Below are 22160 nucleotides of genomic sequence, written 5' to 3'. Positions count from 1 at the left end.
GCTTCTCTAAAGTCTTTTGATTTACTTTCCAACAAGAAATGCTAACAGTCACTTCATACAGAGGCCCTAGCCACTCCTCTGGCCCCACCCCTGCATGTTAGCACTGTTTATTTGGAGCAAAATGAGACAAAATGTTGAAACAGAAAAAACATTTGGCAACATTTTACAACACTGGCGGCAAATTGCAGAGTGAATATTTTGTACACAGTGTTAATAAAGACACAGAAAATGAAAGGTGCTGCATGTGCTCTCCTGATACTGACAAGGAAGGAATTTAAAAACTGGCATGTCTTCAGGTTCAGAGTGGAGCCAGACACAGATGTGATGCAAAGCTTTTCATCCACGCAGCATTTTTCACGGGGTTTCGAGCACACTTCAGCGAGCTGAGAGCAGCTCTTGAGTTCAGCGCAGGCGGGATTGTTTTGTGTCAACAGTACAGCTCGCTGGGGTCCATGTCCAGGATAAGAGATGTAAACATCACGGCACAAAGAGCTCCAACACTCGTCCAATATGACTCATCCCGAGAGCGAACTTTACTCTCGGGCTGGTTGCCACAAACCAATAAATGAAACTGCCGTGCCAGACGAGCTGACGAGCTTCACTCCTTTTTAATTGAACTGCTTGAACTGAGGGCGGACAAGACTTAAGACTGATGGACTGGATGTTAACATTTCCATCAAGAATGTGTCCATCTGCCATGTAAACAGCATTTGAATAGACTCTTCAGAGGCACTGAGCTCGCCAAAGCACAGCAGAGAGAACAGTTACTACCATTTAGCAATGTGCTAATGAAGCGGTCTGTTTCTCCATTGTTACCTGCTTGTACTCATGTCAGACTTTGGACCATTAAAACTATGAAGACACACACTAAAAGAACGGGAGTGCTTTATGATGAGCCCAGAAACTGTTAGGGGAAGAGGTAAAATTTAAAACTGTGCCCTCAGATTACTCATTTGTTTCTTACTGACACTTGCTATAGATTGTTAAGTTTATTTATATATTATTATTATTATTATTATTATTATTATTATTATTATTATTATTATTATTATTATTGTTTTGAGTCAATATACTGAATTTTGGTGAATGAATTCATAAAATATCTAGGTTTTTCTAACCTAAATTTCATTCAGTGTGGAGAATAGTTTGAAACAGTGTGATCTTCATGGCAGGAAAACAAAATATCCTGTGAACAGTTAATAAATGAATGTTTACTGTTCTCAGATCTCAGAGTGCAGGAGGCATCAGGACCTTCAAGAGTTCATTTTCAACAAGTTGACTGAGAAAATGACAGCACAGCCATGGGTTGACGGCTGGAGGGAACCTCACCTTTCTCCTCTGTTTAGCTCCAGTTTGCTCCTCTTTTCTCCCTCCGTGCTGCACCTGTCGGAAGGGGCGGGCTCACTGATGTCACCTGAAGCTGGAGGAGGGGGGAGGGGGATGATCCGCCTCCGTCACAGACTCTGTGGGAAAGTTCTTCCTCAGTATGGCCGTCAATGCTCGGTTTTTACCTCAGGAGATGAACGCAGCCGGACTAACGTCGTCTTAAGTGAAACGTGGACTGACTATGCAGAACAGCGGCCGCGTTACGCTTTTCTTCAATTAATCCGGATTCTTGGTGCATTTTGAGTCGCCTACAGGCTGAGAAGTGAAGCTATCGCGGAAGGATAAAAAGCACCGAGATGAGAAATATGATACTGATGGCGCTTGTGCTCCTGCACCTGCCGACAGGTGAGCGTTTAAAGGCCTTCAAGTAAACACGCGATATAATAAAATTCATATCCAATTATCAGCTTTTTTTTTTGCTTGTTTTGTTTTGTTTTTTCATTTTTAGGGAGGGATTTAGACTGAGGCCATTTAAGCAAACAGTCGAAACTAAGAGCAATGTGTACAGGTTAATTATCGACAGGTGTAAACAGGACAAGGCCGACTGCTGTCACGTGACTGCACACCAGCCATCCGAAATGTTCAACAGTGGACACACACTCCTTCTGCAGAGGATCATATCAATCAAAGTCTGATTCTTCGTGAGATCAGAGGAAACAAATGCTGAGGACTCTACAGTCCGGATTATTTTCATTAATCTGCTGCTGAGATGAAGTTATCAGTAGCAGTTAAAAACAGAAACAGTGCCAACAGAAAGGTGATCAGTCATTTTGACTGCAGCTGTGATTATTTTCATTATCAATTAATCGTGTGGTCTGTAAAGCATCAGAAAAAAATGTCCACCTGATTCCAAAGGGCCCAGTTTGATGCCATTAAATGTGCTGGTTTGTCTGTGAACACTGAAAAAGAAACAAGTGTTTTTACACTCTAGTAAAAGTTTGGTCAGCTGTGGGAACAATTCAGTAGTTTTTTGTGCTTAAAATTATATGTTTTACGATGAAAACTATAGAAACCTGGAGTTCAGTTTTGACGTTTTTTTGTCATGTCGTCAGGACATGATGTGACTTATAGAAGAAACGATTCAATCACTCAATTAGTTGTTAGTTGTTAGAAAAACTGCAGAGACCCATCAGACAGTGACTGATGATCTCTGTCAGTGTTTTGGACATCCTATTCAAGTAGAAAGTGTTTGAACTTTGACCTTTATTCCGATCTGATTCTTTTCTGATGTAGTAGAGGTTATCTGTCATCAGCTTGTTTAAACTCTACACAGCTGATCGTGATTGACAGCTCTGATTACTTGTGATGGTGTGGTGCATTGTGTGCGCCCTTAAAGACTTCTGGAGTAAACTGTTAGCCAGTCTGTTCAGATTCTTATCAATCCAGATGTCAGGAGCAAAGCCGTCACACAAACACAGAGAGGCTGGTTTGTCTAAACGTACGAGTCATTTGAATAGTGTGTCATCAGTGCTGCTGTTTCTCATTTTATCTTCCGTCTCATCTCATTATCCTTCCTGCTTGTGTCAGAGCTGCTGTCCATCCAGGTGATAGTTCCAGACCCAGAGAGGAGCACGACTCTGTTCGCCTCCGTCATCCTGCGCTGCGACTACACAACTTCAGCCAACCCTCAGGATGTCCTGGTCACCTGGAGGTACAAGTCCTTCTGTAAAGACCCGGTGTTGGAGTACTACTCCGCAGGTGAGGCTAAACCTGGAAGGAGACGCTGAGTTTAATTTGCAGTAATGTGGCTGAGCCAAAGCATGGTGTGAATGATTATGTTCAGGTAGCACTTCATTAAAGTAGCACTCCACAGATTTAGCATTACATTCCTATAACCATGCTCACAATGGACAGTTGAAAAAAAAGATCAAAACTGATAAAGAACCAGGAGCAGTGTCTTTTTTTTTTATTCCACACGTTTCTTTTCCATGTCCAAACCTGACGCATGCATTACCCACAATGCAACCAGACAGCCAACAGTTGAGTCTGAGATTCAGGTGTTATGCAAGTAGCAGCTAATATAGCCTCGAGCTGTTAGCTTTGAGCAGAGATGAGGAGCAGGATACGGAGGTCTGGTCAGATAACTTCTCTCTAACTTCACACCCCCTCAGCCCCAGCCAGCACTGATTCAGGTGACATCACTGGAGCCAATCTGTCAGACCTCACACAGCTCTCTGCAGCAGTTTTATACAACTGTTTTTCACATATGCAGTAGTACTCACAAACACCTGTAAACAGACTTTAAGCTGCAAAATGGATGGAGTTCCTGTTTGATGGTCAGGAAAGAAGGTGGCATTGATTAAATATTGAAAAAGTCAAAAGTGACTTTGATCATTCCCAAACCTTAACTCAGGAAACTACACCAGAGGTCTGTAGTATGAAGTGAGATGAATGGGTCAGTGAGGTATGTTGAGCCTCAGGTCGGAGTTTTTCAGTGTCACAAAGGTGGCTGTCTTTTAACCTGGCTACATCACCATGGTAACTTACGCTGCACGTCTAACCCGATCCAGAGGAGGTCATGTTCAATAGACCGTCCATACACTCAGAGAATGATGAAGGCACACACACTAGAGAGCGCTTTGTTTTATGCATGATCCTGATTTACTTCTGGTGTTTCAGCTAAAAGAACACAGATGCTCATATGTAAAGGGATTAGTCTATTGATACGTATCACCAATAATATTCAATCAGTAAAACTCAATTCCCTTTGATTTGCCCAAAAGTGATTTCCACATATCTTTGATGAGGGCATGGTGTCAGACCTAAATGCAGTTCCTGAGTATAATGACTAAATATGCTGTATCTTGACTGAATTAGATGGCACGCAATTGGTCCATTCTGTGAGGAAAAGGAGTGAAATGACACACCGATTGATGTGCTCAGCTGTCAAAAACCAACCAACTGGAACTTTATTCAACCAACATGTTAACTCCTGGCCTTTTTCAGTGCTGAGTAATGTTTACTTTTGATTGTGTGTTTCCAAACAGAGAGAGGTCCAGGCCACATATTGGATGGAAGGAAAAAAAACCCTGCAATTATTGTAATGATCTTGCTGAAACACGTGTTTTTTTAAGTACATTTAACAATAAGTAGAAGAATAATCTGTATTTGTATTTCGAGGTGGTTTACAAACTTGAGTGGAAAAATAACAGTGGTATTCATAATTATATTCTTATTTCCTGTTAAGTGAGTCAGTGAGTGCTTTTTACATTTTGTTAGCTAATGGCCTCAAATTATCATTCAGTGGCTTCAGCTGATTGTCCTGCAGGCAGCATGTTAGCAAACTGGTTTTTGAAGTTATTCACCAGAAGAAATTAGTTATGTGTGCCACAGTTATGATGGTTTGAGTGACAGACCAATCTTGAAGAGAAAGAATCTTAAACAAACTGAACATATTTCATTGGTTTTCCCCCTGTTTCTGTAGCCTATCAGGCCGCTCTGCAGCTGGGTCAGGACCCCTCCAATGACTGCCCGGACAGCCAGCGCACAATCCGCACTGTGATCCAGAAGAGGGGTCTTAACGAGCCCATCCTGGGTGCAGACTACAGAGAACGCAAAATTACCATCCAGAACAGTACGTCTGATCCCATCACAGTGATAGCGTATATGTTAACTTAATCCACTGGGCCGTGAGCTGATTTATAAGACGGCATACAGGCTGCATATATTGACACAGAAATCAGGAAAAATGAGTTAATTGTTTAAGATGCACTGTGGTTTGTGAGCATACTGCATGGAAACAAAGAAGCATTTGTTAAAGATGCATTTCTTCATATGAACTGACAAGCTGTGTATTGTCTGAAGTAACACATCCACAAACACTCTGTATATATAGAGCAAAGACGCTGATGTGACCATGTCTGTCAACAGAGGCTGACCTGGTCATCAATGAGGTGATGTGGTGGGATAACGGCGTGTATTACTGCAACATTGATGCTGCCGGTGACACGGCGGGAGACTCGGATCGTGAGGTCAAACTCATCGTGTACCGTAAGTTTCCTCCGTTGAAGAAAGAGCCTGACAAGACTTAAAAGAAGACGTGCTGCTGTGCTAAAAGAAAAAAATGAGAATTATCATTAACAATGTGTCTTCGTACCTGCTCCAGACTGGCTGACAGTGCTGCTGATCATCCTCGGTGCTCTCATGCTCATCATCCTGTTCTGCATCTGCTGCTGTCAGTGCTGCCCGCAGAAGTGCTGCTGCTACGTCCGCTGCCCGTGTTGTCCGAGGACATGCTGCTGCCCGGAAAAAGGTAGAAGAGACGCGTTTTGTTTGTTTTTCCACTCACAGCTGACACCACAATACCCACAGGAAACCACAAACCACATCACACTTTACAGCACTGATCCAAGTTCGTCTTTTGTGATACCTCAACTCTGTTTGAGCAGCTGCAATCAGTTTAAGACAACAGGCCTTTTTCATGGAGGACATTGTGACATGTCAGTTACCAGCTTTGCTCACCCAACACAGAGAATGTGGTGCAAGACACTAAACTGCAGGTATTATTTGCTCCTCCTCATCCTCCAAGTTATCTCACCTTTCATAAGATGCTCCATGCTAGCGGCTATTTTACGGAGGGCCTGTTATTTGTGACTGTGCAGGATCTTCTTTTTCAACAACAGAGGCATGAACATTCAGTACACTGACAATGGTTTTGCTTGCAGATTCTGTACTCGTTCAGGCCTGTATAATGAAATCTAAATCAATGCCGATATCACTGAGTGGAGTCACACGAACCTTTGACCCGGTCTTTGCTCTGGTTTCAGCTGTGATGCAGCACAGGATGCTGCAGGAGGCTCAGAAGGCTATGGCTCCTTGGATGAATGGTCAACCCATTTATTCTCCCATTAGCTCCAATGCGTCCTCCCAGGGCGTTCCCATACTGTATTCAGGTGAATGACACAAAATAAGACTTTGATGCTTTGATGAATGCTTTGTTGTATCACTCTTGTCCAGACCCAAGGGTGTATGTTTGGTTTGATTGATGACACAATGAAAAAAAAGTTTCAAATGTACATCCTATTGCATTTGAATTGTTACCAAAAAAGGCACACATTTTTGGATTTCTGAGGCTTTTTATTTTTATGGTAGAAGAGCTTAGACATAAAAACGAAAGAGGGAGAGGGAGGGGATTACACACAGCAAAGGGCATCCCAGGCTGCTGCTCAGGACTGAGCATCTGCTCCACCAGGTGAGCCACCAAAGTGCCTGCATTAATCAACTTTTTTACCTGAAAGCATGCAGGCAAGGTCACAGTTGTTGGTTCAGCCGTAAGTACTGTTTGGAGATCTACCTGTTATGCTGCATACGGCCCTGACAATAGTTAGATGGCAGAGCAGAACTGTATGTAGCCTTAGAGGTAAAACCCAGGGTAAAAAGTTTATAAAAATATTCTCTGCTGCTTTTTAAGTTCTTAAGTTATGGTGACATTTTGTTAGCTGAGAGCTTCTGTTATCTGGATTTTGCAGTTGGACAGTCAGAGGATCCTGTATAGAGATCTTAGTCAGTAAATCAAACTGGGAGAGATAGAAATCTAATTTTTGAAAAGCAAACACAACATAAAATGAATGATGTTAGTCCGTATCTGCTGGCTGTGTAAATGTGAAACATTTGTTTGTCCCATCAGCTCTGAGGTGAAGAAGTGTCGGTGTGTGTTTGCAGTATGTTTCTGCTGCCCCCAAGTGGGCAAAAGTCTGTTAGAGCAGGTTCTTCATCTGTAGTAAACTGAGTTGACGCTTCTGTTTCAGGCTCGTACTCTGACCCGGCCAAACAAAACTTTGCCATGGGTCCAATGCACCTGCCACCCATGGCTCTGCAGCAGCAGCAGCAGCAGCCCCCTCCTCCTCCTCCACACTATGCAAACAGCAGTGTGCGTGGCAGCAGCCACGGCACCGGCCAGGTGTTGGACTACCTGGAGAACCAGATGAGAGGGCTAGATGTGGGGCCACCTCAAATGGCTCATTACAGTGTCCAAAATATGCCGCCATTACAGCCTCAACTGCGGCCCCAGCCGGCTCCTCCAGCAGTTCCCTACACACCCGGGCCCCCGAGTATGTTGTCAGCCCTGGATGAGATGGGGATGAGAGGGGTGGAGAGGAGGGTGATCACCCTGCCTCCTATTATCCAGCGTGTACCCAGCTTTTCCTCACGGAGGGAGGCTGGAGGTGAAGATGGAGCCAGAGGTGGTCCCAGACTATCCAGTCAATCGAGTGGGAATACAAACCGCTCTGCAGGAGGTTTCGCCCGCAGCAGTCGAGGCTACAGAGACGTCTCTCCTCCCAGACGGAGCATCCTGCGCGATTACAGTGATGACTCCGACTGGGACAACAGACGAGGAAGAGCGCCACACAGGCCTTCGAGGAACGAGAGAGGTGACTCGGCCAGGAGGAGAGGAGGTGGATCCAGACCGCGCACTCGTAGTCGGGATGACCTGATGGAGGAGTTCTACAGCAAAGCATCTCGGAGGAAGAGGAGCTATTCACCTCCTCAGCGTCGCAAAGGATCCTGGAGCTCAGATGAAGAGGACAGCAGCAGAGGAAAAGGTGCTAAAGGGAAGGATTGGTCGGAGAAGCCACCCAGCTACTCAGCCCTAGATATCCAGCCTGGATACAGTAGCGGCCGGAGGAACTACAACCATCTTTCTGTAAGAGCCACACATAAACTCTGACGTACACTCTGAACCAATCAGAATTACTCTCTTTGTTTCTTTTTTTTTGTCTTGACTTCTTTGCTCCATCCCTTTTTAGTCATGCTAGTAGTGTTGAAGTAGGGATGCGATGTGGGTCATCTACCTATTTAATTCTGTGCAAACATTCATGGCTCCCAGTCCATGAACTGTCCTGACTTTTGACTGGTGATCCCTGGACTTTTCTTTTAACTTCATCATGAGGTTCATCTTTCTGGTTTTTAGTCAAATGTCTCGACAAGCATTTGATGGACTGTCATGATATGTCGTACAGACATTCATGTTCCCCTCAGGATGAATTACAAGAACTTTGATGATCCTTTAATTTTTCATCAAAATGTTAGCATGCTAACATGCAAAACTAAGATGGTGAACATGGTAAGCATATAACTGCTAAACATTAGCATGTTAGCATATCATTGTGAGCATGTTAGGATGCTGACGTTAGCATTTAGCTCAAAGCACCTCTGTGCCTGGGTGCAGCCTCAGAGCTGCTAGCATGACTTTGGACTCTTATTCTGGAAACTCTCTGTCTTTCATAACTTTTCATACATCTCTGTCCGTTTGATCTCTTCTTCTACTTTTGTGTATTGAATCATCACATCTTTCCTCATTAACTTAACCTCGCCTCTGTCACTTTTCTCTCGTAGGATAAAAGCTCCCATAGCAGCACCAGCGTAGTCATCTGAAGCATTTCCATCTTTTTTGACCTTTTCCTGAATTTTTTCGGCAAAAATGAAGACAAGCGGCAGATACCGAATCTGTTCAATCAGTGTACAAAGACAGAGTTGTTGTGACATTTGATAGTGAGTCCTGAAAATGTACTGTATGTATATGTTTACTCTGTGCGCACTATATGTAATTACAACAAAAATGTGATTTTTATGTATGAAGAAATCTGTTCAGCTGAAGCCACGAATTGCAAATAATGTGCAGTTATGTTCAGCCTGGTCTCTTGTTATTGAGATGATTGAATGTGTGTGATTGTGGTCCGAGCTGTAGTCACTCGTGTAATTTGTGTGTGTGTGATTTCATTCTGGTGGTGGATATAAGAATCATTCTGTTGGTGTTTATGAAGTAAATGTGAACAGTTCCAACATGCAGATTGTTGGATACTGTGACATTTTGTGGGTTATTTAGGTTTATCATTGTGAACATGTCATTTGTGTGTTTGCGGAGACACAGTGTGTATTTGTTTTTGTAATATTTCTTATTTTTGCGTAATTTCTTGTACTATTTAAAGTGTCTTTTTTTTTTTTACTTTCATCCATTTGGACATTATTAGACAGTAACAGCAAAGGAAAGTATGCTAGATGGACTTTTGTAGGAAGATCTGGAAGCTCTTTGCTTTTTTGATGAACAATGTATAATTGTGATTTTAATTCACAAATCTGAGTAGAGATATATTGTGATGAAATGTGTATGTTTTAAATAAACCTTTTTAGATACAGCCAGTGTGCAGCGGGTCATTTATGTACTTAGACATTATACATAAGATAAAATTAAGCTACAAACCTGTTCCTCAAGCTGGATTGCCAACGGGGCAAAGTGGACAACTGCCCCAGAAACCCAAACCTCCAGGGAAAACTAATGGCTTTGACCTTAAGAGGAGGCTTGGGTCAAAATGTTGATGTTTTGCTCCCATGGTGCATAATCCTAAATAAAATGGTTTAACCAAATAAGCATAAAACTTCTATACCATACTATATGATGTGGGTCTTTGTGCATACTCATTAGCCAGTTTAACATGTTCATCTAGCTGAAACTAATGCAGTCTAATACAGCGGCCTTGTAACAGATCTTCCTTCACTGTTATTATGTTCAGATTTTGTTGTAATTATGTAGAGAACTGTTGATTTAACTTTTAAGGTCACTTTGGAGGCTGTGGTTTGTTGTGCAGCTTAACTGAGCATGGCAGAATTGTTGTCATATCCATGTGACTAACTGACACAACTATTTGCCCCAGGGTCTGCAAGTCAGGTTAAACAGGTCATTGCTGCGCCACAACAAGCGAGACTCAACTGAGTCAAGTTCAGCAGGGAGGCTCGTCTGAGGCTGGCATGTCCAGCAGGGGGAAGCAGAGGCTGGTAATATGATCTGCAGGGGACACTGATGTGGACACAGTGCTGTTCATGTCAGAGCAATGACAAAGAGTTGAAAACAGTCAGAAAAACTGTGGTTTTCTGGAGTTGTGTGTTTAGATTATTAAATGTAAACAGTCGTATTATCATAACAGAGCAAAGGCAACTTCTTTGACATTTTGAGATCTATCCAAACAGAGCTATGCTGCATTTTGCGTGCAGATGCTGAAGATGGAGCCTGTGTTTTCCTGGCTTGCAGGAGGGCGCAGGAGGAGGTGGCGGCGGTTGGACCTCCTCTGAACCCGCCGTGCTGCGGTCTGATTGGTGGCTTCGCTGCTTGAGCTGCAGAAGCGCAAGTGTCAATGTTAGAGGCTCCTGGATCAGCTGTTCGCTGTCGATCCTCCACAACATCCACTGATAACAGCCTTCGCTAACACGAGCACAGGCTGAGCAGGCGCCTCTTATGAAGATTGAAATCGGAGGCTCAGCAGCTTCACGTCGTTTTCAGGTGAGGCTAACTGGCTGTTAGCTACCCGCTAGCTAGCATTAGCAGCTGCGCAGGTTTTTCCATTAAGAAAAGTGGAATTATCATAAGAGCAGCAGGCGGCTAACAGGAGCTAGCTGAGCCGCTCACAGCAGCATTTTGACATGAGCTGGCTGAGCACATTGGCTGCGGCTTTGTTCTCCACATCTGCATCATTTCTGAACAATCACTGCATCTGTATGTTTTTATTCATCAAGATTATTGTCTGCTATGGCCGCGGTACCAGCTGTGTATCACCAGGTGACTCAGCCTGTGTCAAGCTAGTGGCTCAGTTATCACACGTGAAGCTGGTTGTTTACAGGACGGACTCCATTAGTTCGTGTTAATAACTCTATATAATTCACGGTATGTGAGGCGTTTCGAGATCGTGCGTCCTTTCCTTTGACCTGGAAGGTGACTTGACAGAGGCTGAGCGTGTGTTGTGTCTGCAGGTAGCATGAACGCCCTCCCAGGAAGAGCCGCTCTGTCTCTGTGCAGGCGCACAGCAGCGGGGGGGATGAGGGTCTTGGCCGGATCTCCGGGTCACCCCGCTGCGGGACTGACGGCCTCTCTGCAGGCTGCGCGGGTCTGCCACTCCGGGCCGAACCGCAAGAGCAGCGTCAGCACCAAGAAGCGGGGCTACGACATCACCAGAAACCCGCACCTCAACAAGGTGAGCTCAGTGAAGTGTCCTCTCTGCGTCTGTCTTGAGGTGAGGGTGTGAGCTCACCTGGAATGCACCTGTGAGGACGTCATGCTTAATGTCAACATGGCACAGCAGAAGATATTTTTTAGAGCTGGAACAATTAATCAATTGGTTGTCAACTATTAAGTTAATCAGCAACTATTTGATAATCCGTGTTTGATATTTTTTAAGAAGAAAAAAGTCAAAATTCTCAGATTCCACTGAGACTCATTTTATGTTATGCTAATTAGATCATGAAGAAGCATAACTGATGTGTGATGTTGACTATTCAACAAATATAACGCTCGACATTCTTGTTTTACGTTAATATAAAATGTGTCTTTAAGCACACTGCTCTGCGTGGGGAACCTGTGCTGTGTTTATATAACTTTGTCTACAGATAACATTATGTCCCGCATACCATGTAGTATGGTGGTGGAAAGGGAGTAGCATCTAAGTGCCCCATGGTATAACGCAGCAGTGCGATAGCTGAGTGGTTAAAGGCTCACCTCTGGAGCTGTAAACGGTCTCCCTGTGGACTCCTCTAATGTGTCTGTCCCACTCTGCCTCTGTCTGCTGGCTCTGTGTCTTCATAAAACATATACAAGAAGAATAATGTCCACTTAATGTGAATTGCTTTTGATTTAGATTAATTTTATGTTTTGTATCCTTAAAAACATGTTAATTTTAGTGTGGCAGTAGAATAATGTCAATGCTTTTGCTGTCACAGTGTGGAATTACTCATATTGTTTTTCCCAAAGATGCAGATCCAGAACCAATCCAAAACAAACATCCACCAAGTGACTCACCAGTGGTTTTACTGTATTATTTTCTGAACTCCATGTCAACAGGGAGTACTTTATTTCTGCCTTGCTAGCTCTACGAGGACACCAGGACAGATACTGACACTTTAGCTGAGTTTATTGCTTTGATTTGGGTTGATAGGAGGTCAGTCACAGTTCCTTCCTCTGCTGATGCCCAGTCAGCAGTTACATGCTGACACACACACACGTCTGTTCACTGCAAACAGCAAGTTCAGCGCTACTTACAACATTAAACAAGTTGTTAATCATGATTATTATACTGCTTTTAGACGTTACTATCTAGCTAAAGGCTGAGTTACTGCTTACTCGACCATTTCTGCACATTCACACACATTTTGTCACGATCTTTGGTGTAATGCTGATGGACACTGAGCAGCTCCACTGGACATATTTTAACTGTATTTATTGAGGAGGACCAGACTTTTGTCCCTATCCACCAACCTTTATCTTCCTGCAAACCTGCCAAACTGATTCCAGCGACCTCTCAAGTGCTTAACAGTATCAGCTCATAACCATATAAATTAATCCTCTTCTCTTTGATGATGAAGATTCTCTCTGATACGGTTTGGACTGGAGTCATTACAATCATTAATCTGAGAGCAGTTTATACCTCTCCCACCCACGTTTAGTTTCACTCTCTCCTGGTCTCCTTGTGTATTAACAGATAGCACGAGTGTCACCTTTACAGGTTTGCTTTAGTGGCTGTTTACCTGCTCGCTCGCTCTTAACTCTGTTAATCTGTGACTTTCTCTTCAACCATGTTACGCAGATGCAATTTTTTATCAGCATTTATGTGAAAAAAGGTTTCCCTCCACATTTGTGTTGCTAAATTTGTTTCTGGAAGTTTACCCTACACACTGACACCCTGTCACCTTGTCCACTGTTAATCTGCTTTGGTATTTAAGCCATCGGTGTATCAGTGCATGTGCTTTTAACAACCTCTTGCAGGCAGCTCCTTTGTTGTGCAAGATGTTGCTCGCAGCTTTTTGGGTTACAACTCATAGCTGTACAGTACGGTGTCCAGCTGTCGAGCATCAAAATACTCTTCAATGGGAAAGCATGCAGTACGTGGAACAACTGCTGACGTAATGCTGAGGGTACTACTAGCATCATGTTTCACACTTGAGTCCGACATGAATATTTCACCAGGACAAGGGTGTTTCCAGAAGATTCACAGACCTACAGTAGATCAAACTGACCCTAGAAGGCCAGGTCATATCCCCACGTAGGTCAGCGTTTCCGTTGCCGTGCAAGGCTCAAGAGGAAACACAGAGAGTGATAAAGCAGAGATGAGGAAGGAGAAGTGAGCTGCCAGGGGAGTGAGTTCAGGCACGGACACTATTGGACAGAATAAATAGACAGAGAGGGAGCAGCGGCAGGAGTAACCATAACTAGAAGGCAGAGGGGTACAAGGCTGCCCAGCAGAACACAAGCTTCGTGTTATTCACTGCTTCAACTTGCCAATACATTTGTAGCACTTTTCAGCGCTCCCTTATTTTGTTTTTCTTTAGTAGTGTTTCCAAACCAAAACTCATTCATAGAGATTGATAAAAAAAAGACCACAGTGGTTGGGCGCGGGTATGAGTCATAACACCCAGTGATGACTTACACATGAGTCACTGTGGTCTGGACTGATTTCTTACTTAGTTTCCAGGCTTGTGCGAACTCTTCCAGGCATCATAGTGTTGTATAACTGCTCCTCTTCCTCCCTGTAGGGAATGGCATTCACACTGGAGGAGCGCTTACAACTGGGCATCCATGGCCTGCTGCCCCCCTGCTTCCTCTCCCAGGATGTGCAAGTGCTGCGCGTCATGAAGAGCTATGAAACGCGCACCAATCCTCTGGACAAGTGAGAGAACAAGCTCAGACTTTTACAATAAAGCACGCTGAAGTGTTGTGGAAGAAAGTCACGATAGAGCAGCAGATGTTCAGTGAGCTCCTCCCCAGTGAAAATGCTCTTTATGGAGGGTCTCATTTGTTTGGTCAGATCTTCTTTAGTGCGTCACATCTGTCACCGGTGCACCATCGGCTGTTCTCAGACACAGCGGTGCTTTTGAGCTAAACGTCAGCACACCAAACTTGAATCAGAGAAGATCTCACAGCTTTCTAGAACTGATCTCTTGATATGTTTTGACGGCGCTCTCTGTCTCAGGTACATCCTGCTGATGACTCTGCAGGACAGGAACGAGAAGTTGTTCTACCGTTTGCTGACCTCTGACATCGAGGAGTTCATGCCCATCGTGTACACTCCCACTGTCGGCCTGGCCTGTCAGCAGTACGGCCTGGCCTTCAGGAGACCACGGTGAGACCAATGACATCTATACTGCACCTGCACTGTCCAGTTTAGTGTTGCTTTGGTGTTATTTCAGTCTTATGTTTGGTCCAACTTCAGCATTTTCCATGAAGGAACGTTTTCATGTTTTAGGCCAAGAACAACAAATCATGTACAGCCACGATTCCAAAAAAGTTTGGACGCTGTGTGAAGCACAGGCTAAATAAACAGGATGTGATAACTTACTAATTCTTTTTGACATTTACTGCTTACTTGGAAACAGTCCAAAGACAGTATGTGAACTGTTTTACCTCATCAGCTTCAGCTTATTCTGAATTTGATGCTGCAACACATTTCAAACAAGTTGGGACAGGAGCAACTAAAGACTGAGAAAGATGTGGAATGCTCCAAAAACACCTGTTTGGAACATTCCACAGGTAAACAGGTTGATTGGTAACAGGTGATAGTATCATGATTGGGTATGAAAGGCATTTGATTTTCATGACTGACTGCAGTGAGTGAAAACCAGTGGCATGCAGGAAACAGATCGAAAAAGCTGCATCATCAAATCAGTCAGACCTGTGAGCTGTGCAGCGCCGTCCACACTGCTGCCTTATAACTGAAACCTGCCTGTTTACAGAGGACTCTTCATCACCATCCATGACAGAGGCCACATCGCCACCATGCTCAACTCCTGGCCTGAAGAAGACATAAAGGTACCACTCCCCAACACACACACACACACAGCAGCTCATGCCTGAGAAATAAATGTATCACACGTATTGCTAATGTGTCTTCTCTGTGTAGGCAATTGTGGTGACGGATGGGGAGCGTATCCTCGGCCTGGGGGACCTGGGAAGTTATGGTATGGGCATTCCTGTGGGGAAGCTGGCGCTCTACACGGCCTGTGGTGGTGTTCGGCCGCAGCAGTGTCTCCCTGTGCTGCTGGACGTCGGCACCGACAACCAGGTGCGTATGATGACACAGCTGCAGGAATGCTGAGCTGGCACAGCACTTCATATCTGCCTCTTATCGGTCGTTACTTGATCGATATCAGACGGGTTCAGAGACTTGCTGATGAGACTGGTTAATTATTGATAGATGCACAGAGATGGCCAGTTCCAAAAACAAGCCAGGAACAACGCCAAGTTGTCTTTCATGGACTGAACTGATGATTTTCGGTGCAGACGCTGCTCGATGACCCCCTGTACATCGGACTGAAGCACAAGAGAATCAGAGGGAAGGAGTACGACGGGCTGATTGACGAGTTCATGCAGGCGGTGACAGACAAGTGAGTGGAAACACAAATGACCAACCAACGTGCAAGTGATGCTGATGTCTGATTGGTCGACTCCGTCGTCCCGCAGGTACGGGATGAACTGTCTGATACAGTTTGAGGATTTCGCCAACAGCAACGCCTTTCGCATCCTCAACAAGTACAGGAATCGATACTGTACCTTCAACGATGACATCCAAGGTACTTAAACCGTATTTCTCCATCAGGCAGCCATCCTCACAAGGAGGAGAAAACAATTTAGCAGATGTAAGATTAAGATTAAAAACAAGTGAAAAAAGCATTTATCTCAGAAGCACAGCCGGAGAAACACAGTATTTTAGAATGGAGATCACCTCAGATCACCTTGTCCCTGCCTTTGTCCATGTTTATGACACTCTCTGAGCAACTAAACCACACGTTCCAGTCTGCAGGTTGAGACCCTCACAAGGGGTCTCATGATAAATGTGAGGGTTCCTGAGATGATTAACAGAATAGGGAAGCAGAAAAATATATAGATTTAATTCGTCTTCCCTCAAATCTGAATTTCTAAATAATTTTATGTTTCAAGCTGTATTCAGTAAAACGAGGATGGAAGTGCACTCATATGCAACCCAGCACAGAACGCTCACAACACCCTCTTCTCTAATTGAGATTGCTCCCATTTGAAACCTGCTCATTTCAGTGAATCACCCGTGCTTTGTGTTTCTCTCAGGCACGGCGTCTGTAGCTGTCGCCGGGATCTTAGCTGCTCTGAAGATCACCAAGAACAAACTCTCAGACCACACCTTTGTTTTCCAGGGGGCCGGCGAGGTGAGGACATTTGCTCACCACAATTTTACTCTGTTTTGAACTGAAAATACCTGTCCTTCATCCCGAAGAGATGAGACTGCGCCTCAAGTCCGATGACACACTTAGAACCGGCTCTCAGAGGAGACTGTGAAGCAGACGGAGAATTATGCTGTCTTTTTTTTGGCAGGCTGCTCTGGGCATTGCTCACCTCCTTATAATGGCCATGGCCAAAGAGGGACTGAGTAAAGAAGAAGCTGCCAAGAGAATCTGGATGGTGGACTCGAAAGGTCTCATTGTAAAGGTAATGTGTGTGTCTGTCGCTCGCTTAGTTCCCTCATATCCCCATTTATTTAACATTATGCAGAGTTTTGTGGAAAAAAAAGACATTTTTGTATACATTTAGGGAAGAGGCCATCTCAACCACGAGAAGGAAGAGTTTGCTCACGATCACCCGCACCTGAAGACCCTGGAGGAGGTGGTGCACACCATCAAACCCACCGCAATCATAGGTGAGTCCACCTGGAAGGTGAGGAGACGGCTGTGGGGTTTCCTCCAGAGACTGTGGTGCTGAACATCCTCAAAGAACACTGTGTTTTTTAATAGTGTCTGTAAAACCTCCTCATAACCCACATTTTGTATTTCATCCATCTATGATACAGTAGTTCCTGGTCAGTTGTGGAAACACAGAGACACCTGTTAAAGGTGATTCCCCCTCCCCAAAGCTTTGCTCAGCAAATCTACTAATTCACTCTTTTTCTCTAACCTGATGCCTCAGAGTTTCACAAGCCATCACATGTGAATGTTTGTGTTCATGGGTCTAAATTCATGCGCTGCATGTGTGATGAGCTGGAAGATAATTTCAGACTTTTAATCAGTACTGTTATTTCAAGTGAACACGATTAAAGAAGAAATGATTAGAAGATAATTAAAAACAAAAACAGATCCATAGTTGCTTGATTAGAAACTACAGTTTGTCATTTTTAATTGGCCTGGATGGTCTGAATCCTGCAGATGGCACCATTGTTCTCTGTGATGTGACTGGAGAAAGTGGAGTCACTTCTGTTGGTGGACTCTGACAGATTGTCCCTCTGCTCTGTCTCCTGACCATGAAGGAGTGGCTGCGGTCGCAGGAGCATTCACTGAGAAGATTATCAAAGACATGGGGTCCTTCAATGAGAGGCCGATCATCTTTGCCCTGAGTAATCCTACCAGCAAGGCGGAGTGCACAGCAGAGCAGTGCTACAAGCTCACAGAGGTGCTGATCAGCCGCACTGTACTGTGCTGCACGCAGGTCATGTGATGGTGCTGTGTTCATCAGGTTTAAAGGACACGTGGAGCTAGTTTGTTTACATTCTCTTACAAATATAATGTGTGTGTGTGTGTGTGTGTGTGTATGCGTGTGTGTGTGTGTGTATGCGTGTGTGTGTGCGTGTGTGTGTGTGTGTGTGTGTGTGTATGCATGCGTGTGTGTGTGTGTATGCGTGTGTGTGTGTATGCATGCGTGTGTGCGTGTGTGTGTGTGTGTGTATGTGTGTGTGTGTTTCAGACCTAAAAAAACACTGACTGCATATCTTCCCTCATACAGAGCTTTAAAATAAGATTTTTTTTAATGTTTTGAAAATCTAAATTATTTTGCCCTCTTCAGCACACAGCTATAACGATTAGTCGGCTGATCGATTAGTTGATTGACAGAAGGATAATCGTCGACTATTTTGGTCATCGATTAATCGTTTAAGTAATTTTTCATGCAAAAATGGCAGAAAATGCTCTCAAATGTGGAGATTTCCTCTGTTTCAAAGCGTTTTAAATTGAATGTTTTTACATTTAAAGAGCTCTCCTTGGACTTTGACACTCAGATGGACATTTTCTCACATTTTATAGACAAAACAATCAATTGATTTACCTGTAAAATAATCGGCAGATAGAGATGAAAAAAGTCAGCACACATATTTATTCTTTCTCAGAAAACCTCTCTTAAATCCATCGATCTCTCACAGTAACAAGTACGATTCTGTCTTATGACACAGTGAACAGAGCCCGTTCTCCCTGAGTTAGCTGCTCTGCCTGTGATGGCCTGTTTCTATTGCGGTGCTGTGTCCACTCAGTCTGTACCTTGTCAGCATTTTCCTTTGTTTTCTATCGCTCGCGGTGGTACGATACTCTGCCACCATGTTGGCCTGCTCTGTCCTAAAGGGGGCAGACAGAACTCTCATTCACTTTGTAATTTGGTGGTTTTATTCCAGTAATTGAGAGAGAGAGAGAGAGAGAGATATATATATAGGTTTTGTTTGTCCTGAAGTTGTGTGTGTGGGGGCAGATTCAGGATCAGCTGGCAGAGAGGACTCTTATCTTTGTTAAACTGAAGGGTCTTGTGTTAGTAGGAGTGGGGGTCGCTGGATAGCAGGTGTTTATAAAATCTCATGTCTCGCTTTGGAATTTTAATTTTTTTTATTTTAATGGCTTTTACAATATAACTCAGTGCGTTGTTGCCTTTTACAGTCCGTTACTGCTGCAGGGAGGTAGTTTGCATACCACTGTTACACACCAGCACATGAGGGAAACTTGATAGCCAAAGCCCAAAGTCAACAGCAGACAAGACACCCTGAGGCTTAGTAAGAATCTCCCAAAACATTACATGTACAAACTGAATTAGCCTTTTTCGCACAGTGAGAAAATGATCACATGCAAAAACTATTCAGCCATTTTCATGATCAGCTACAACTGATCAGACAACTTCCCTCGTCACAGTGCAGAGTAACATCTGTTGATGTGCTGTGACACTTTCACATTCCTGCCCTCTGCTGTCAGACACATGTTGCTCCACTGCCCTCTAGTGGTAAACAAAAGTCCTCAGTTTGTCTTAAACAAAAAGGAAACTGTCCTCTCTGTCACAGTTTGTCTGACAACTTTCTAACTCATCTCTCTGTCCTCTTGGCCCCCTCTGTTATCAGGGGCGGGGCATCTTTGCCAGTGGAAGTCCCTTTGATAAGGTGGTGCTGGCTGACGGCCGCGCCTTCTACCCCGGCCAGGGAAACAACGCCTACGTCTTCCCTGGAGTTGCTCTGGGTGTTATAGCCTGTGGAGTGCGCCACATATCTGATGATGTCTTCCTCACCACAGCAGAGGTATTTATTGTCTTCAGTTACCACATGTTCAGGTGACTTCTGAGAAAATGACACCTGCACCCTTCATACCATTTTTAGGCAGGCTTTCGTGCTGCTTTTTCGGTCTTTCTCAGCCTGTTCTGCACTTTCTTTCTGCTTCTAATCAGCATTATTTGTTCTGTCTTCGTCTCTCAGGCGATAGCTGAGATGGTAACAGAGGAGCACCTGGCTGAGGGAAGACTCTATCCGCCCCTCAGCACCATCAGAGAGGTGTCCTTCAAGATCGCAGTGAAGGTGGGTGATGTTAGCAGACTGTCAGCACGCTGACTTTCTTAAAACTCGTGTCTCCAGCGAGAATCAGTGTCACTGAAGGGTACATTAAAACCTTCACATCAGTGCATTTTTATCTGCTTTAAGATATTAAAGATGATATTTTTTAGAGATCCCATTTAATTGTATGAATATCCACCAAAATTCAAAATCAAAATGTTTCAATTCAGACTTCGTCAAAGCCCCTGAAAGCTTGGCTGTAATTCATTCATTCATTCATTCATTTTCTTTACCCGCGCATCCCATTTCGGGGTTGCGGGGGGCTGGAGCCTATCCCAGCTAGCAATGGGCGAGAGGCGGGGTACACCCTGAACCGGTCGCCAGCCGATCGCAGGGCTACACACACAGACAACTCACACACTCACACTCACAGCTACGGACAATTTAGAGACCAATTAACCTAACGAGCATGTTTTTGGTCTGTGGGAGGAAGCCGGAGTGCCCGGAGAGAACCCACGCATGCACGGGAAGAACATGCAAACTTCACACAGAAAGGCCCTGCCCGACCCCGGGTTCGAACCAGCAACCTTCTTGCTGTGAGGCACGCGCACTACCTGCTGCGCCACCGTGCCGCCCCCGGCTGTAATTCAGAGTAACATTAAATATTCATGACCAAATAAGTAATTGTTACTTATTCAGGTACTTAAAATGTTACAGGCATCTTCAGATATTATTTATTTAAGACTTAAACACTCATAAACTGAGCCAGTCTTCATCAGGACTGTGTGGATTTGGCTTGATCTGATTTGACCCTCATCAGATTCTGGTCCAGTTGTTGCTAAATCCTGATTGGTGCACAGAAATCCATTCACCACCACCACCACCTCTGTGAGCTCCCCTACTGTGAACTCAGTATGGTGTTGATCTGTCAGCTGACTTTGCTACGTTCTCTTCTGTTTTCTTCTCTGCCAGATTGTCAACTATGCATACAAACACAACATTGCGTCTCTGTACCCTGAGCCCAAAGACAAGGAGGCGTTTGTGCTGTCTCACGTCTACAGTCCTGATTACGACTCCTTCTCTCTGGACACGTACAGCTGGCCGCAGGAGGCCATGAAGGTCCAGGACGTGTGATCCTGACCATCTCCTTCTCAACTCCATATGCTGCCGCGGCGACACATAGGATTTCTGCGAAACGTTGCCAACGATTCTCGCCTTTCAGCTTTTTTTTTGTTGTTGTTGTTCATTTCTTTCTTTCCGTCATCAATGTTAGTAAGTGTCCACCCCTTTCAGATGGACAGTGGTCGTTATGATTTAGATGCCAAACAGGTGTTCTCTATGGCTCTTCTTGACCTCTGGAGTGTTTTCAGTGCTGTATTGATGATCAGTTTTATCAGTGTATGTTTTAGCAGTTCTCTGTACCTGATTAAAGGTCAGACTGAGCGAAATGTCTTGTAGTGGCAGACTTCCTCATATCAGATATTACGAGCACGGCCTCTGTAACTTTGCAACTTAAACTGCACTCCTCTCTTTAGATTTTAGGACACTGTAGTATTCAGCGCTCGCAGTGACTCTGAATCTGTTTCTGGGAGCTGAATCACAAGTGGTGCGTTAAAACAAAGCAGCGGCTCACAGTAATGCACAGTGCTTTCTCTTGTCTTGACACAAATGAACAGAGGACTCATTTTGAAGCTTAAAAAACTTTCAGTGCCTCTTTCTGTGTGACCTCAGGATATCACTTCTGCTTATCGTGATAAAAAAAAGCTCTCTGTGTTGGGCGGGTGACAGAGGCGTTGTAGAAGCCACATCTGGCTCACTGTAGCTGCTTCTTTGTGTTTGACACTCCTGTCACGCGCACATGTTTTAGCCTCCACTCAGGAGCGGAAAGACTCGAGAATCAGCCTGAACTTCTGTCTCTGCTCCCCTGTCCTGCTTGGTGGGAGGCGCTGCTGTCTTCTCTGTTCAGAGATGGGATTGTTTGGGATGTAATGTCACCATCGGGATGATTTTGTATAAAGTGTGTGTGTGTGTGTTGTCCTTTAGTTTTGTACAGAGCTCTGCCTGTGGTTGTATTTTTGCCAAAGTTACTGATAAACTGTATCTTTCACTCCTAGAACATGATGCTCTGCAAGCTTTAGTATGGAGAGATATGCTTTTCAAAGGGAACATGAAACTTTTTAAATAAAATTGTTGAATAAAGTTAGTGATTTGTGGCTTTTTTTTTAAATTTCTTTAAGATCATTTTGCATCTGCACATTATATCTT

At 44.2% G+C, this 22160-nt stretch overlaps 2 protein-coding genes across 2 annotated transcripts; both read left to right on the top strand.

The window, feature by feature from the left end:
- The first annotated feature begins 1497 nt into the window (after positions 1 to 1497).
- ildr1b (immunoglobulin-like domain containing receptor 1b) lies at positions 1498 to 9486 on the top strand. Its single transcript, XM_076747385.1, has 8 exons — positions 1498 to 1731; positions 2914 to 3084; positions 4811 to 4960; positions 5257 to 5376; positions 5492 to 5638; positions 6153 to 6278; positions 7134 to 8029; positions 8722 to 9486. The coding sequence occupies exons 1-8, from the start codon at positions 1683 to 1685 to the stop codon at positions 8758 to 8760; spliced, it is 1698 nt and encodes a 565-aa protein (XP_076603500.1). The 5' UTR covers positions 1498 to 1682; the 3' UTR covers positions 8761 to 9486.
- Positions 9487 to 10450: 964 nt separating this feature from the next.
- me3 (malic enzyme 3, NADP(+)-dependent, mitochondrial) lies at positions 10451 to 22094 on the top strand. The gene is made up of 15 exons (XM_076746732.1): positions 10451 to 10660; positions 11128 to 11348; positions 13900 to 14033; positions 14337 to 14486; positions 15097 to 15172; positions 15264 to 15425; positions 15644 to 15747; positions 15824 to 15933; positions 16445 to 16542; positions 16709 to 16822; positions 16925 to 17030; positions 17634 to 17776; positions 19473 to 19646; positions 19821 to 19919; positions 20868 to 22094. The coding sequence occupies exons 2-15, from the start codon at positions 11133 to 11135 to the stop codon at positions 21027 to 21029; spliced, it is 1848 nt and encodes a 615-aa protein (XP_076602847.1). The 5' UTR covers positions 10451 to 10660; positions 11128 to 11132; the 3' UTR covers positions 21030 to 22094.
- The last annotated feature ends 66 nt before the right edge of the window (positions 22095 to 22160 follow it).

The sequence above is a fragment of the Chaetodon auriga genome, chromosome 13 (assembly GCF_051107435.1).
Source record: "Chaetodon auriga isolate fChaAug3 chromosome 13, fChaAug3.hap1, whole genome shotgun sequence".
In the NCBI taxonomy this organism is placed as follows: domain Eukaryota; kingdom Metazoa; phylum Chordata; class Actinopteri; order Chaetodontiformes; family Chaetodontidae; genus Chaetodon; species Chaetodon auriga.
This window is presented reverse-complemented; position numbering and strand designations above follow the sequence as displayed.